Here is a 16206-nt window from a genome sequence, read left to right as displayed (position 1 = left end):
TCTTTGAATGTCTACTAACTGGTTTTAAAAAACCGTTAAAGAAATGAGTCGGTTTTGCAGAGTATCTGGATCCTGACCGATGCTCAATAGGACACATGTAACAATATAAATGCACTTAAGCAAAATCGAATGAATTCCTTCAGGTATTTTCTTTTTGCCTGGTCATGAAAGTTAAGATTAGTTTACAACTTTACATTTAAGATATATGCCAAATTCATCTTGTTGGTCCGCAGTCCTCAGATTGACCATGTGAACACTAACATCAGTTCACTCGGTCCACCTCTTTAATTATTGAAGGATATCTTAAGAAGTTTAATCGATTCAAGTGTCTTTGCAAGGGTCTGACGTTAAAATGCAGGAAAGTTTGCTGATTCCGGTGTAGGATCATTGATGTTTTAGTCGCATGAGTTATGAAAGGGAAAAAAAAGTTTAGATTAAGTTATGGCTGGGTCATTGGAGCAACAACTCTTTAAATCACTACTTTAAACCTTATTGTTACTATCCAAGTCCATATATGCGTGTCCAGGGTTTTAGTCCACCGTCGGAAACCTTCTTTACGGTTGTGAATGCAACTGATACTGACATACTGTATTTGTGTCATGGACTAAATTGTTTAATTTGCTTTGACATATGATCACTTCGCTCGCTTACAACTAAGGCTGTATCTCCCTTAAACCTCCCATCATTGTCAACTTATTTTTTCGCTAGCCATTATTGTCGACTGAAGCTTGCTACACCGGTTTTAAGATCGAAGTCCATATTTTGAATTGTTTCTCATCTTGGGCCGGGCATTTGGGTTGGGTGTCTCTTTATGTACTACGTACTATAATTTTCAGACGGCCCCTAAGCGGTCTCTAGGATTTAGGTGGTGCCCACTCGCATAGGCTCAAATCGTTTAAAAAATTGGTAGAGCGATTAGGCGGGCTAGGCGGACTAATCGGCCTCTAGGCGGTCTAGTCAAGTTTTTTTTTAATGATTAAATGTCGAAAATCAAAGCTCGTGTAGGCTTAATATCTATGCTATCAATATCGGATATCTTGGGCGATTAATCGCGTATCGCTTGTAAACCGATTAGTTTTTACATATTTTTAACTTTTCTCACCGAACCGATTTAATTACTGAATTGACCGATTAATCAGTCGAGATGACCGATTTCTCGCTAAACCGAGAAAAAAAAATTATTGAAAATATCGGTTCTCCATCTAAAAAAATATGTAAAATTAACGAATTGGATTCTTAAACTGTATTAATAAGAATAGAACCCAATCAATACACAAAGCTAAGAGTTTATTTATTTTTCTCTCCTTAATGAAAATTAAATATACAAATTATTGTATTATTGCATTATCTCTCTAATAAATATTATCGCTTCTCAATCCCTTTATTTCTTAAAATATTTAACGTAATTTTTGTATTAGACATATATGTAGTACTTCAAAATTGAGCTAGTTAGATGTGATTATGAGAATTTGATATTTTTTATTGTATCTCATATCACTGTTTAGAAATATTTGGTATGATTATATTATTATATATTTTGAAAACGTTAAATATATACATCCGATATAACCGATTAAATCACCGATTAACCGATTAATTGCATATCGCTCCTCAACCGATTAGTTTCGAAAATCGATTTTAATTGCTTAGCTTAAGATTTGAATAAATTTAAAAAACTAAAGGCCAATGTAAATTATATGCCACTATAGGAAACAATATGTTTTTATATGAAATTGATCTTCTTCAACTATTGTGCATTTTTTTAATAAACATCTTTGTTTGTATTTATTTTTTGAATTATAGTAAATAATTTTTTTCATTTTTTATATAATAAAAGTGTATATTACTATATATATTATAAAATATATTAGAAAAAATAAACCGCTCTTAGCGTCTAGTCCGTCTAGGTACTGCCTAGAAAGCCTTGACGCTCTCCCACCGCCTTTTTAGAACATTGTCTACTATTACCAAAAATCCAAGACCCGAACTGCAATGGTTGTTTTCCACTCTCGGGTCACTTGCCCCTTAAAAATGTCATACACATGTTGATACGTGTCTATCTATATCACTTCCTTATTATTATCATTATTTACAATAAGTCATCTAGCAGCAGTTATGTAACTCCTAGAGTTTAGGAGTATTTGAAGTTGTTGAGTCCTAGTTGAAGTAAACTTAGTAGTGGGAGACCTAGTCTTCTGGAAGTGAACGTTGTAACTTCTTTTCCTTATTGGGTGGGTTGAGTACGCTAGATATTGTAATCAAGGCCTATATAAGAAAAGCCAAGTCATGAATAAGAAAACAAGTTATCATCTAATATCTTTTAGCACACTGTGTTAACCGGAGGTCAAGGCTCCTCAATAAGCCTCTATCCATTTTTCTATCTTAATTCTCTTATTACACCATAGGTCCTATCAAAACCAAGAAGAACAACCCTCAGTACGTACCAAATTGGTATCAGGGCTTAGGGATGGACCAGCGGGTAGAGCACTTAGAGCAAGCTATGGATAAGCTCTCAACTGGCCAATCGGATCTCATGAACCGAATGAACGAAATGTTTGATAAATTGGATGCTCAGATGGATAGAATGTCCGCTCACCGCTAAAGAAGTTGGAGAAAATTCCCGTTACATTTCGAAGTTTCCATATCATGGAATGGTGAGTATGGAAGAAATGGTAGTTCCAATACAATGGGTCAAACAATTCATACGCTACGAAGTTTGTGAAGTTGGATTTTCCAGCGTTATAACGGTGAAGGCGATCCAAGCAAATTTGGTTATACAGGGGTGAAGGAGTTTTTTCATATGAATCACATTCCTCTAGAAGACCGCGGTGTCCTTTGGCGGCTTTCCATTTTGAGGGTCCCGCTTCAACTGTGGTACCAAATTTTGAAGGAGGAGATGGCCGGTCATAACATGGGAAGACTTCGAACTAGCCGCGGTTTATTCGCTATGGTCCCAATCCATTTAGCTTAACTTTTTCGGGCGACACGGCTAAATTACGACAAGTTGGATCTCAGACAAGAATATCAAGCTCGGTTTGAGCAATTGCTTGCAAAGGTTGGGCATCTTCCGCAGAGAACGACAAGTGAGTTGCTTTGTTAGTGGGTTCGTCCCTTCGATTAGAACCGATGTTCTGCCGCAAGACCGAACTCATTATCTACAAAGAATTGGGTTGGCCCGTTTGTATGAAGCACGAGATTCATCACAAAGCGACCCGGTACCAACAGGGGAATCAAAGCGAAATTTTTTATCTAGTAGAGACACTGCAAGCAGCGGTGCTAGTATTCCGGTTCGGCGATTATCACAAGCTGAATTACAAGAGCGGCGTACTAAGGGGTTGTGCTATAATTGTAATGAGAAATTTGTTCCGGGGCATCGATGCAAGAAGTTATTTGTGATAGAAGGTTGCTATGATGAAGAAGACGGTGATATAATTATGAATGAGGACGACACTATTCATGAAGTCTTGAGCGAGTTGCCTGAGATTTCTTTGCATGCAATTTTGGGTTCCCGGGCACCAGAAACAATGCGGATAAAGGGTGGCATTGGGTATGTGTCGACTATTGTTTTGGTAGACTCAGGAAGTACTCATAATTTTATTAGTGAAACTCTTGCTAGCAAGGTAGGCCTACAGCCTGAACGAGGAGGAAAATTTGAAGTTGTAGTGGCTTCTGGTGATAAATTATCCAGTAAAGGTAAGTGCACAAACGTTAAGTTAAATTTGCAAGGAGTACCTTTATTTGTGGATTTTTATTTGCTTCCACTAGAAGGCTATGATATTGTGTTAGGCACTCGGTGGCAGCATTACATTTGGTCCTATTCGTGGGATTTCACAAAATTACAAATGAAGTTTAAGGTAGCGGACAAAGAAATACTCTTGCAAGGTGTAAATCCTCCCACTAATAAACTACTTGGAGACTTTTACGGTTTTGCCATGAAGCAAAGCGGTGCAAGAAGGGAGTATTGCTTCAATTATACTCAATCGAACTCCAGTTCTAAGCTTAAGGTTGGCTATCACCCTCCCACAAAGCAGATTTTTGACGGCATTTCGGGATGTATTTGATGAGCCGGCGGCTTACCACCTCCACGAAAACAAGATCACGTAATTCCCTTGATGGCGGGTAGTGAACCGGTCACAGGTCGCCTTATCGATATCCGCATTATCGTAAAACGTAAATAGAGAGGCTAGTGGTCGAGATGCTCTCTACAGTGTAATCAAAACCAAAGAATAGTCCTTATTCTTCACCGGTTATTTTGGTAAAAACATGATGGGTCGCGGGCGATGTGTGTTGACTATCGTGCTTTGAACAAGCTCACAATCAAGGATCGGTTTCCTATACCGGTAATTGATGAATTATTAGATGAGCTACATGGGGCAAAGATATTTACAAAGCTTGATCTCCGAAGCGGTTATTATCAAATTCGAGTGGTAGCTGATGACACATCAAAGACTCCCTTTCGAACTCATCATGGTCATTACTTAATTCTTAGTAATGCCATTCGGTTGTCCAATGCAATCCACATTCCAAGCTTTGATGAATGAGGTATTTCAAGATCATTTGAGAAAATTCATTCTAGTATTTTTGATGATATCCTTATATATAGTAAGTCTTGGGAGGAGCACTTTCAGCATTTACAGATTGCATTGGCTATAATAAGATCCCACAGGTTGTTTGTTAAAAGAGAGAAGTGCCAATTCGGTCAAAGTGAGGTGCATTACCTCGGTCATATAATTACTGCTACCGGTGTCGCGGTGGATTCCGGACAAAGTTGCAGTTGATGAAAACTCGCCCAAACCATCCACGCCTAAGGCATTAAGAGGCTTCCTTGGGTTGATTGGTTACTATCGCAAGTTCGTCCAAAACTTCGGTAAGATCGCCGGTCCACTTACCAAAATGTTACAGAAGGACTCTTTTGTATGGACACCGATTCTTTGAAGAAGCATTTGCACGCTTTAAAAGAAGCCATGACAAAAGCTCCAGGTATTAGCTTTACCCGACTTCGCCAACCGGTTTGTAGTCGAAAGTGTGATGCTAGTGGTTGGTGTTGGTGCCGTTCTAATGCAAGACCGACCTATAGCATTTTTACAGTCATGCATTACTGAGGAAAGAATTTGTTGATGTCGACTTATGAGAAGGAGATGTTAGCATTGGTAATCGCTTGGCGGCAAAAGTGGCGCCCATATTTATTAGGGACGACAGAGTTCATCGTTCGAACCGATCAAGAAAGCTTGAAATATTTGTGGTCCCAAAGAATTATTACAAGAGCTCAAAGAACGATGGTTGTACAAACCGATGGGATTTGATTTTGTTATTGAATACAAAAAGGAAAGGAAAATACAAATGGCGATGCTCTTTCTAGAAGAAATGGTTTGGCACAAGATGAGAAGAACAAAAGTGAACTTGCGGCTATTACTCGGCCCCGTTCCTCACCGGGTTAGAAGCTATCAAAGAGGAAGTAAAGATCGATTCCGTATTGCAAAACCTCATTCAACGATCAATGATGACGGCGGTAGGACCATGGAAATTTCAAAGTCGGAGTTTTTTTTTTTTAAAGAGAGAATTTATCTACCCGAAAATTCTTCTTTACTTAAGGATATCCTAGGACAGTTTCACAACAAGCATCCATGAAGGCTATCAAAAACTCTACAAAGAGTTCGAGCTACTTTTATTGGAAAGGAATGAGACGACATATCAGGGGATTCATTGTCGCTTGGATGTTTGTCAACGCCACAAATCGGAACAACTTGCTCCAACGTGGTTGCTTGACCACTTCCTATTCCAAATCGTATGGGAGGACATCTCTATGGATTTCATTAATGGTGCATTTATTTCTAATGGGAAAACTACTATTCTAGTAGTTGTTGATAGTCGCCTCTAAATATGCACACTTTCTTCCTTTGTCACATCCGCATACCACGCAATTGGTGTTGCACGAAGTTTTCTTTGATAATATTTTCAAAAGCCGCATGGTATGCCATGGACGGTTATGTGTGATAGGGATCCAACATTCACAAGTATCTTTTGGTCGAAAGTTATTTAAATGGAATGGAACCGATTTTAATTATAGTTCAAAGATACCACCCTCAAACCGATGGCCAAAGCCGGTGGTGAACCGAACGGTGGAGATGTACTTTTTGCGATGCTTCACAAGTTCTCACCCGATGAGTGGATTAAATGGTTATCATGGGTGAGTATTGCTATAATACTAGTTGGCACTCGGCTATTAAAACTACTCCTTTCCAAGTTGTTTATGGCCGACCACCACCCACTTTTATCTTGTCATACATTCAGGGAATGACTGTTGTTGATTCTCGTGGAAAGACAACCGATGGATCGAGATCGATTATTAAAGATTTGCGAGACTACTCAAGGAAGCCCAATCCCGCATGAAAAAGATTTATGATCGTCACCACACGGATAGAGAGTTTGTAGAAGGAGACTGGTTTACCTAAAGCTTCAACCATATCGTCAAACATCACCGGCCCATGCGGAAAAATCTCAAACTTTCTCCTAAGTACTACGGTCCTTTCAAAGTATAAAAAAATTGGAGCGATTGCTTACAAGTTGGAACTTCCGATTGTGTACCGAATTCATCCGGTGTTCCATGTTTCCTTTGTCAAGAAAAAAATTGGGGGAAAACATTTCGTCAAACCGAACTTCCTATTGCACAAAGTCCTCGCAAATACTCTTTACCCCAAGCCACAAGCAATTTTGGATTATCGAGTGCGCAAGAAGAAGAAGGAGATTCTAATTCATTGGCAGGGGTTATCTCCAGCAGAAGCTACTTGGGAAGATTTTGATACACTACAAAACCAGTTTCCTGATCTTGGCCTTGAGGACAAGGCCGTTTTTTGAGGACAAGGGAGTTGATACGTGTCTATCTATATCACTTCCTTATTATTATCATTATTTACAATAAGTCATCTAGCAGCAGTTATGTAACTCCTAGAGTTTAGGAGTATTTGAAGTTGTTGAGTCCTAGTTGAAGTAAACTTAGAAGTGGGAGACCTAGTCTTCTGGAAGTGAACGTTGTAACTTCTTTTCCTTATTGGGTGGGTTGAGTACGCTAGATATTGTAATCAAGGCCTATATAAGAAAAGCCAAGTCATGAATAAGAAAACAAGTTATCATCTAATATCTTTTAGCACACTGTGTTAACCGGAGGTCAAGGCTCCTCAATAAGCCTCTATCCATTTTTCTATCTTAATTCTCTTATTACACCATAGGTCCTATCAAAACCAAGAAGAACAACCCTCAGTACGTACCACATGTTGTGAATGCAACATCCCAACTAGTTCGATCTGAAAGCGAATAGAGCCAAACTGTTGTTGCTTTCGGTGATTGGCGCTTTCCGTTGGATGAACTCGTGTTTGGCCATGCAGAAGAAACAAATCGTAAGAACATTACCACTTGGTTTGCTCCTGTAGACCAAGAAAGAAGATAACTAGACGTGTCACACGCATTCAAGCTGAGAGTTGACGTCGGAATGTGATATACCAGCATATTCTTTGAATCCGGAAGATCGCGTACTGCGTACCTGTAAAACATAATTATCTGTATGACGACAACGACTTTCATTTCACTTTGCTATTACCGAGTGCATTCACTTTTTCTTTTTGGCTTCATTTACTGTCTTTGTTAATTGTTACTTTGTTAGTATAGATATTTATTGAGAAGATATTTAATTCATAATTTTCCCTGATCGTATAATAATAATTGGAAAGTAACAATCCCTCTTGATTTTAAGGACTTGCTGTACTAAAATAATATAAACGAGTTAAGTTATACCAAAATACTTACCACAAGTTACAACTGCTCCCTGTGAACTGTCAAGTAATGGCTCTTCGAGAATTGTGAGGGGTGAGCAAAACTTTGTCCAACCTTCATTTTCTGTATTTTTCTAGAAGAGTCGGTTTCTCTATAACCGGATAAATAGATGAATCTTTGTAACCGTGTTATTACACCCTTAGATCTGTGCTCAACTAAGAGCACCATTGGGAGCTGAAATTTGAGTGAGGCATTGCAAAACTGTAGATCAAAACCTAAGTTCAGCAAATACCTGTGATTGAGATCATAACCGTTCCATTGCATGACCGTTGTAAATACATTCAAAAAATAAAATAAAAGTTAAATCCAAAGAAGTCTGGAATAATTCTTGTACCCTAATTCTTTCTAGCCGGTATAATTTAAAGTTCAGGACAAGGATCACCATTTTATGAAGTCGGTTAAGATAATGACATTTAAAAATGGCAGTAGCCAGTAGGGACAAAACCTTGTGCCCTTCATCAGGGTTGGGATAAAAGAGAGAATTATTTACCAGATTAGACAAAACTGCCGCCCCCACATCCCTAACTAGTTTTGCCCATTCCAACAATACTGTAGAACTAGCACCGACAAAAGAGATCATAAACTATTTTTACTATTTGTTAATTTTCTTGGATAAGAATCATAAATTAACGGGTATCAATGTATCAATCGCAATCTCTAATCATAAATCAACAATGAAAAAAAATGAAGAATACAACTTAGTTAATTTGCTTACTTATAAACACATTATCCATGACATTGTCTTTCATAAAACAACATTAAACAAAACAAAACAAAATAAACTGAAGCAAAACATAAAAAAAACAAGCTTGCTTCGGAATTCCAGGCATAGTCGACAGATTGATTTGATAAGGCCCTTAGCTTTTTTCTAATCCTACTTCTACCATCTATTATTATTATATTACATATGGGGATGACTCGACCGATCCGAAGCGAGTCGAGTTGCAATAGCAGAATGATACATAATATCATGAAACGTCGTGGTCTCCGCGGTCCTCACTCGCAGCTGCTTCGCCTTTTCTTCAGTGAATCCACCAGGCGCAAATCTAGATCTCGAACTTGACACCTCGAGATCTGCGTTAGTGTTGTTCTTCGACGCCTTTGTCAAAGAAGAGCCACCGTTTCCGTCAATGTAGTCTGGATCGGAAGACCAACCAAAGAGTGGGGTCCACCAAGAAGATGACTGTGAGCTACGGCAGATGGTGTCAGGTTTACGGTGAGTGGAAGAAGATGGTCGGATTCCGGCGGGTCGGAGGGTGAGGAGAGTTGAGGAAGAGGCCATTTTTGTTCTATTGATTTGATGAGAAAGGGAAGAAGCAAAAGCTGAGAAGCTGAGAAAGGAGGAAATGAAGGAGTAATTTATTGAAGATTTTGGGGGAGTGGATAAGATTGTACACGTGGCGGTTACGGGGATGCGAATATTCCACTTTTTGAGCATCTACTTTTTGGCTTTTTTACAGGCTCTACCGGTTTCTTACATTTTTCCGGTGGACTAGCGCTTTTTGAGTATCTATGACTAGATTGTGACTGTAAAAGTCGAGATTGAGTGTGAGAGTAAATTTTGTGGAGCCAGACGATAATGTCCTATTGTCCTATCCATTCAGAGTTTTACGGGTGTGGATCGAGAAGTCCTAATGCATAAGGATAGAACTAACCCACATGGTCCAGCACAGAAAACCCTCCGAAGTCAATTCTGATTGGTGTATTGTAGTAAAATAATGTGTTAAATTCTCTCTCTTCTCTCTCCTCTCTCCTCACCAGCCAATCACAGCTGACTTCTAAAGTCTTTTTCTGTACTGGGCCATGTGTGACAGTCGCGCCCAATGCATAAACCACGGATACTACTTCTGGCAACAACCAAGTATAGTATAGAGTATAGACTATATAGAGGCGAGTACGCAACTTTGAGATCTATGTAAGTAAGTATGTATATATATCTTTCTTTCTTCTATCTAGGGCCGTCAATCGTTTCGATAACCGATCCGAACCAAACCGATAAAAAATAAGGTGGGTTTTGATAATTAAGTTTGCCCTCTGCTTAACCGAATCGATAAGATATTGGTTTGGTTTTGGGTTTGTCCTCCACCAAACCGAAATAAACCCGAACCGATAAAATATTATTTTAGTAATATTTATGATTAATTTTGTATATATTTATCAATTGTATGGTTAAAATTAATTAATTTAATTCAAAATTTAATTGATTTTATAGTTTTCGGTTTGGGTCGGTTCGGGGTCGATTTGTAATATATTTTATCAGTTCGGTTTGGTTTCAGATTAAATGTAATATTATCAGTTCGGTTCGGTTTCAAATTTCCAATTTTCTTATCGGTTCGGGTTCGGATTTTCCAAAACCTGATCCAAACCGATCCATTGATAGTCCTACTTCTATCTAACAAAATTAGTTTTTGAGCCCGTTCAATGAATGGGACCGTTTTCATATAATTAATTTGATTTTTTTTTTTAATATTTTATAAATTTAATTTTGAATTATTATGTACCAAATTTTTTTAACTATAGAATATTATAATAATTCAAATTTTGATAAAAACACAAATTTCTAGAAATATTCAATCTACTACCTTGATAGTTAACCATTTGATAGTCCAAACTCCACTTGACTAATAGACTACAGACATTCAATTTTAATTTAATTTAAGTAAATAAATTTTGAAAAGATAAAAAAAGAAAAAGAAAGCGAACTTGAATAGGTTCTGTTTTTTGAATTAAAATGCAAATTTGGGAAAAACAGAGAGTGGCATATAATCTTTTCGCAAAGTGATTGATTTCCACATGTTGAAAAATTCACAACATTGTGTTGGATAGATTCATCGAGAATGTTTCTTAGACCCTGTAGTTATCTCTTTGAAGTTGATAAATTCAAAACAGTCTAATGAGTTCTCCATGGTATAACTATTTACTCTACATGCCAATTGAGAACAAAAAAAATTAAATTTTCAGAAAGTAAAATAATAAAATTTCAAATAAATCTCACATCTGCATATTAGTGGAAAAGAAAACATGAGGTGATGGTGAGAAATGGCGGTAGAGACGTTGACATAAATAGAGGTGATGGTGGACAACGTTCTTGGAGTTGGGTAATTGGCAAGGGATATGTTTCTCAACCTGACTTCGTGAAGTACTCAAGTACCAATGCTATTAGTTACAACAACATCAATATCCAAAACTCCTTTTAACTAACTTAAAAGAAATGAACTGTCAAAGATGTTTTAATGGATATTTCTGATAATCTTTATTGATGCTTCTAGTAGTATATATACATGAATACAGAGATCTCTTAGATCCACATATCTAGGAAAAGATAATACACTTACTAAGATTACAAGATACTTGCCAGTATATCTATATCCTACAAGATACTTGCTAATACTAAACATAGTAACAAATTGTTACTCTAACTCCCCCTCAAGTTGGTGCGTGGATATTGCACATGCCCAACTTGAAAAAAGTTGAGCACGCCCCGCGCTTGGATATGCCTGGACAAAGGCACGCCCCGCGCTCTTGTCTTGACGAACCTCCAAGTGGTTGAGCTTGCCCCGCGATTGGATATGCTTGGACAAAGGCGCGCCCCGCGCCCTACCTTATTTCAGCACCCCCTCAAGTTGGTGCGTGGATATCGCACATACCCAACTTGACAAGAGAATCATTAAACACTTTGCTAGCCACTGCTTTAGTAAGGACATCTGCTAGTTGGTCTTCAGACTTTACAAATGGAAAAGTAATAATTCCAGCTTCAAGTTTCTCTTTGATAAAATGTCTATCAATCTCCAATGCTTCATCCGATCATGTTGAACAGGATTATGAGCTATCTCTATAGCTGACGTATTGTCACAATATAGATTCATTTCCACTCTTGGTTTAAAACCCAAGTACTTTAACAAATTTCTCAACCACAACAATTCACATACCCCATATGCCATACCTCTATATTCAGCTTCAACACTTGATCTTGATACTACTGGCTATTTTTTACTCTTCCAAGTCACAAGGTTTCCACCTACAAAAGTGAAGTATCCTGAGATAGACTTTCTGTTATCGGCTGAACCTACCCAATCTGCATCAGTGTAGCCTTCTACTTTTATGTGATCCTGTTTCGAGAACAATAAGCCTTTACCTGGAGCAGATTTCAAATATCTTAATTTGTGCTCTACAACATCCATATGAGGTTTATGTGGGTCATGCATGAATTGACTCACGACACTAACTGCATACGCAATATCTGGCTTGGTATGCGATAAATAGATCAGTTTCCCTACAAGCTTCTGATATCTCCCCTTATCGGTTGGAGTTGCATTCAAACACAGAAACAGCTTGTGGTTCTGCTCAATGGGAGTATCAACTGGCTTACATCCGAGCATTCCTGTCTCAGATAATAAATCAAGAATGTATTTCCGCTAGGATAAGAAAATACCATTATTTGATTGGGCTACCTCAATCCCAAGGAAATATTTAAGGTCTCCGAGCTGTTTCATTTCAAATTCAGAAGCCAGATACTATTGTAAGCTAGAAATCTCCTCATGATCATCACCTGTCACCACCATATCATCAACATAGATAATCAAAGCAGTGATTTTACCTATTCTGTGTTTTAAAAACAAAGTGTGATCCGAGTTGCTTTGTTTGTAGCCGAACTTCTTCATAGACTTGGTGAACTTGCCAAACCAAGCTCTTGGGGACTGTTTTAACCCATACAATGCCTTCTTTAGTTTACAGACCATTGTTGTATCTGAGTATTCTGGTATTCCTGGGGGAGGATCCATATATACTTCTTCAGTAAGATCTCCATGCAAGAAAACATTTTTTTACATCAAACTGAAGAAGAGGCCAATCTTTATTAGTTGTTAATGACAAAAGTACTCTCACAGTATTGAGTTTAGCAACCGGTGCGAAAGTTTCTTGATAATCTACACTATAAGATTGTGTATACCCTTTTGCAACCAACCGAGCTTTGTATCTCTCAATAGCCCCATCTACTTTGAGCTTGACTGTAGATACCCATCTGCACCCCACTGTCTTCTTTCCCTTTGGTAACATTACAAGTTCCCAAGTAGCATTCCTTTTCAGTGCTGCCATTTCTTCTGCCATAGCTTTGGTCCATCTAGAATATGCTAAAGCTTCCTACACTTTACTAGGAATAGAGATAGATGATAACTGGAATACATAAGATGCATATGACTTGGACAACTTGTGAGATGACACATGGTTGCTTATGGGATATTTCACTCTAGCTTTAGGATCAGGTTCATATTTAATTGGTGGTTGGCCACGGTTAGATCGAGGTGGAAGATGATATTGAAGATGATATTGAACTAGTTCAAAATTAAGACTGGGTAGATTAACATCAAGAATATTAGAATCAACAATAATAGAGTCAGGTGATACCTCTAATGGGTCTTCTGGAGAAGATTGTTATAGAGAAGATTGGATTAGTGGATCCGTTGTAGGAGGTAATGTACTATTATGGATTTGATCTTCACATCCCTCATTTGAACACTCAGTGGAGGTTGCATCGACGACTTCTTCTATTGAGTTTGTATCACTAGGTGATTGTGGTCCCGATAAATCAAAGACCATTAAATCATCATGATTCTGCATTTCATATCTATTCTCCCCCTGAAGGTAAGAATCAGTGATCTATGTATAAAAAAGGTCATGTTCATGAAAAATGACATCCATTGAGACAAATGTTTTTTAGAAGATGGATGATAACACTTATAACCCTTCTGAGTTGAGCCATACCCAACAAAGACACACTTCAACGCACGTGGATCAAGTTTGGTGCATTATTGTGTATGTAAGTGAACATACACCACACACCTGAAGATATAGGGTGCTAAATGAACAATAGGCAGAAGCGTACAGTGATCAGAAAGCACATCTAAGGGTCTTCGAAATTGGACAACACTAGAAGGTGTACGATTCATTAAGTAAACATCAGAGTTCAAAGCCTCGCCCCATAAGTGAGATGGGACATGACCACCAATTAATAAAGACCGAGTAATCTCTAAAAGATGTATGTTTTTTCGTTATGCAACCCCATTTTGCTGAGGAGAATAAGAGCAAAATGTTTGATGTAGAATACCAGCTGAATGCAGAAAGCCAATCAATTCCTTTTTGAAATACTCACCCCCATTATTAGAGCGAACAATCTTTACAGAGATGCCAAACTGTGTGAGCACCATCTGATGGAAAAGGGGAAAAACTGTACAAACATCACTTTTATGTTTTAAAAAATATACCCAGGTCATCCGAGTGCAGTCATCGACAAAAGTAATAAACCATTTCATCCCGTTATGTGTAGGACGTGGGGCAAGACCTCAAACATCTAAATGAACTAAAGAAAAAGGAGCAACAAATTTATTATCACTCGAAGGGAAAACAGTACGATGGCTTTTCGCCATTACACAGGTCTCACAAGCAAAATCAGAAAGACTACAACCATTAAATAAAGAGGAAAATAATCTCCTAAGATAACCAAATGAGGGATGTCCTAGTTGTCTATGACAAAGTCAAATATCATTTTTATTTTTATTAACCTTATCGTCACTCATAACATGAGCTTGTACTCCTTGATTGGATCGTTGAAAACCATCCTCCAGATAGTACAATCCTCCACTTTGTTTATCACTGCCAATCCTCTCCTTGGTATGGGTGTTCTGAAAAAATACAGCGAGTGGGAAAGAACAAGGCAACACAATTATTAGATTTGGTTAATTGGCTAACAGAGAGAAGGTTACAATTTAGTGACGGAACAAATAAAACATCATGGATAGATAAAGAAGGGGACAAAGGTACAGTGCCAATACCAACAACTGGAGATGACACACCATTAACATTAGTAATGACTGATTTGGGACAACTAGAGGAGAAATGGTTAAATTTATATCGATTGCAAATCATATGATCAGTAGCACCCATGTCAATTATCCAATCACTATTTCCAGTAAAAGCAATAAGAGCAGAGTTAGATATACCTGACTGGGCAACAAATCGCAAAAGAAATGACTAAGTGACTCTTCGAACTTGAACCCTCTGCCTTAGAGTTAAAAGACATTGGAGACGCCTTACCCTTTGGATGCCAATCTGGATAACCATGTAGCTTAAAGCAGGTGTCAACTACATGGTTATCACCATTACAATGGGTACACTTACAAACTCCTTTCTTTGAATCAGGTCGAGCAAATGATTTTTGAGCCGCCATAGCAGTCCCTTCATTAGATGTCCCACCAAGCATGGCATCCTGACGATTCGCCTCAGCACAAACCATGGCATAAACCGACTATATGTCTGGAAGTGGCTTAATAGCAAGAACACGACCACGAACCCCATCCAAATGAGAATTAAGACCGGCCAAGAAAACATACACATGCTGAGAATTAACCTTTGTGGTATATTTCTTAATGTCATTGGCACACTCCATAGTGCAGTCTTCAATAGCGTCAAATTCCTGCCATATTTTTTTTCAGTTTTCTAAAATAAGGAATAACAAAACCTCCATTTTGGTGGACAGAAATTCCCTCACAATATAGCTAATAACCCTTCAATGCATCTTGGCTAACAGAGTAAGTTTGTTTTGCAGTATCCCAGATTTCCTTGGTCGTAGATAAGCGAAGGAAAATTGACCTGATGTCCTTGACCCAGTCCTCTGTTATATAATGGGCCACTACAAATGCCCCTTCTTGACTTCGCGGCCATATGATTGGCCCGAGGTCGAGAACTTCCACCGTTCTATCTCCTCTTTAGCTAATATTTGTCCATTTTGGGAAGCGTGTGATGTGAAAGGTACTCATCATGCGCATTTTTTCTGGCGGCCCCTGGTTTCCCGTGCGACCACATGTCGTCTTTCGGCTGGAGCCTTAGCTGATGCTTCATTTTCCTCACCGCCAAAATTACCCTTTTGCCCTCAACCTATTTAAACCCCCCACCTTTCTTCTTCTTCCCTCACTTTCTTTTCCCTTGTCTAATCTCCTTCTCTCCCTTTGCTCAAACTCCCCACTTTTCTCCTCCCCCAAACCTTCACCGGTGCACGTGTGTTTCCCTGTGGTGGTCTCCCCAGTACCTTTCTTCCTCTCTGGCTATCTCTCACGACCTCACCAACTCCTTTTCACCATTGATCGGTACGTTTTCTTGGTCCTTTCTCTTTTTAGTTGAACTGTCTTTCCCTTTCTCATTTTGAAATAATTCGATTCCTAGAGGCTGTTCATCTCCCTTCCGATGTTGGGCCGTGAATCTGGTGACTCGTCCTCTTCCCGTTCAGCGGGCATATCTTCTCCCCCTCCTCCTGCTTCCCCTGCCATATCCTCCACCTCCCGTCGACCCACTACTTTATTGCCGCCTCCCCCTAGATCTTGTAGACTT

At 38.6% G+C, this 16206-nt stretch overlaps 1 protein-coding gene and 2 long non-coding RNA genes across 3 annotated transcripts; 1 reads left to right on the top strand and 2 right to left on the bottom strand.

Moving 5' to 3' along the window:
• The first annotated feature begins 49 nt into the window (after positions 1–49).
• Positions 50–7640, top strand: LOC147497970 (uncharacterized). Its single transcript, XR_015195341.1, has 2 exons — positions 50–143; positions 7227–7640. It is a non-coding gene; the product is annotated as an uncharacterized LOC147497970 (long non-coding RNA).
• Positions 7090–8254, bottom strand: LOC147497969 (uncharacterized). Its single transcript, XR_015195340.1, has 2 exons — positions 7801–8254; positions 7090–7537 (listed from the first exon to the last, which is right to left on the bottom strand). It is a non-coding gene; the product is annotated as an uncharacterized LOC147497969 (long non-coding RNA).
• A 258-nt stretch (positions 8255–8512) lies between these two features.
• On the bottom strand, positions 8513–9173 carry LOC147497968 (uncharacterized). Its single transcript, XM_086560200.1, has one exon. The coding sequence runs from the start codon at positions 9107–9109 to the stop codon at positions 8729–8731; it is 381 nt and encodes a 126-aa protein (XP_086416326.1). The 5' UTR covers positions 9110–9173; the 3' UTR covers positions 8513–8728.
• Between the last annotated feature and the right edge of the window lie 7033 nt (positions 9174–16206).

This window comes from Coptis chinensis, chromosome 5 (assembly GCF_015680905.1).
Source record: "Coptis chinensis isolate HL-2020 chromosome 5, ASM1568090v1, whole genome shotgun sequence".
Taxonomy (NCBI): Eukaryota; Viridiplantae; Streptophyta; class Magnoliopsida; order Ranunculales; family Ranunculaceae; genus Coptis; species Coptis chinensis.
This window is presented reverse-complemented; position numbering and strand designations above follow the sequence as displayed.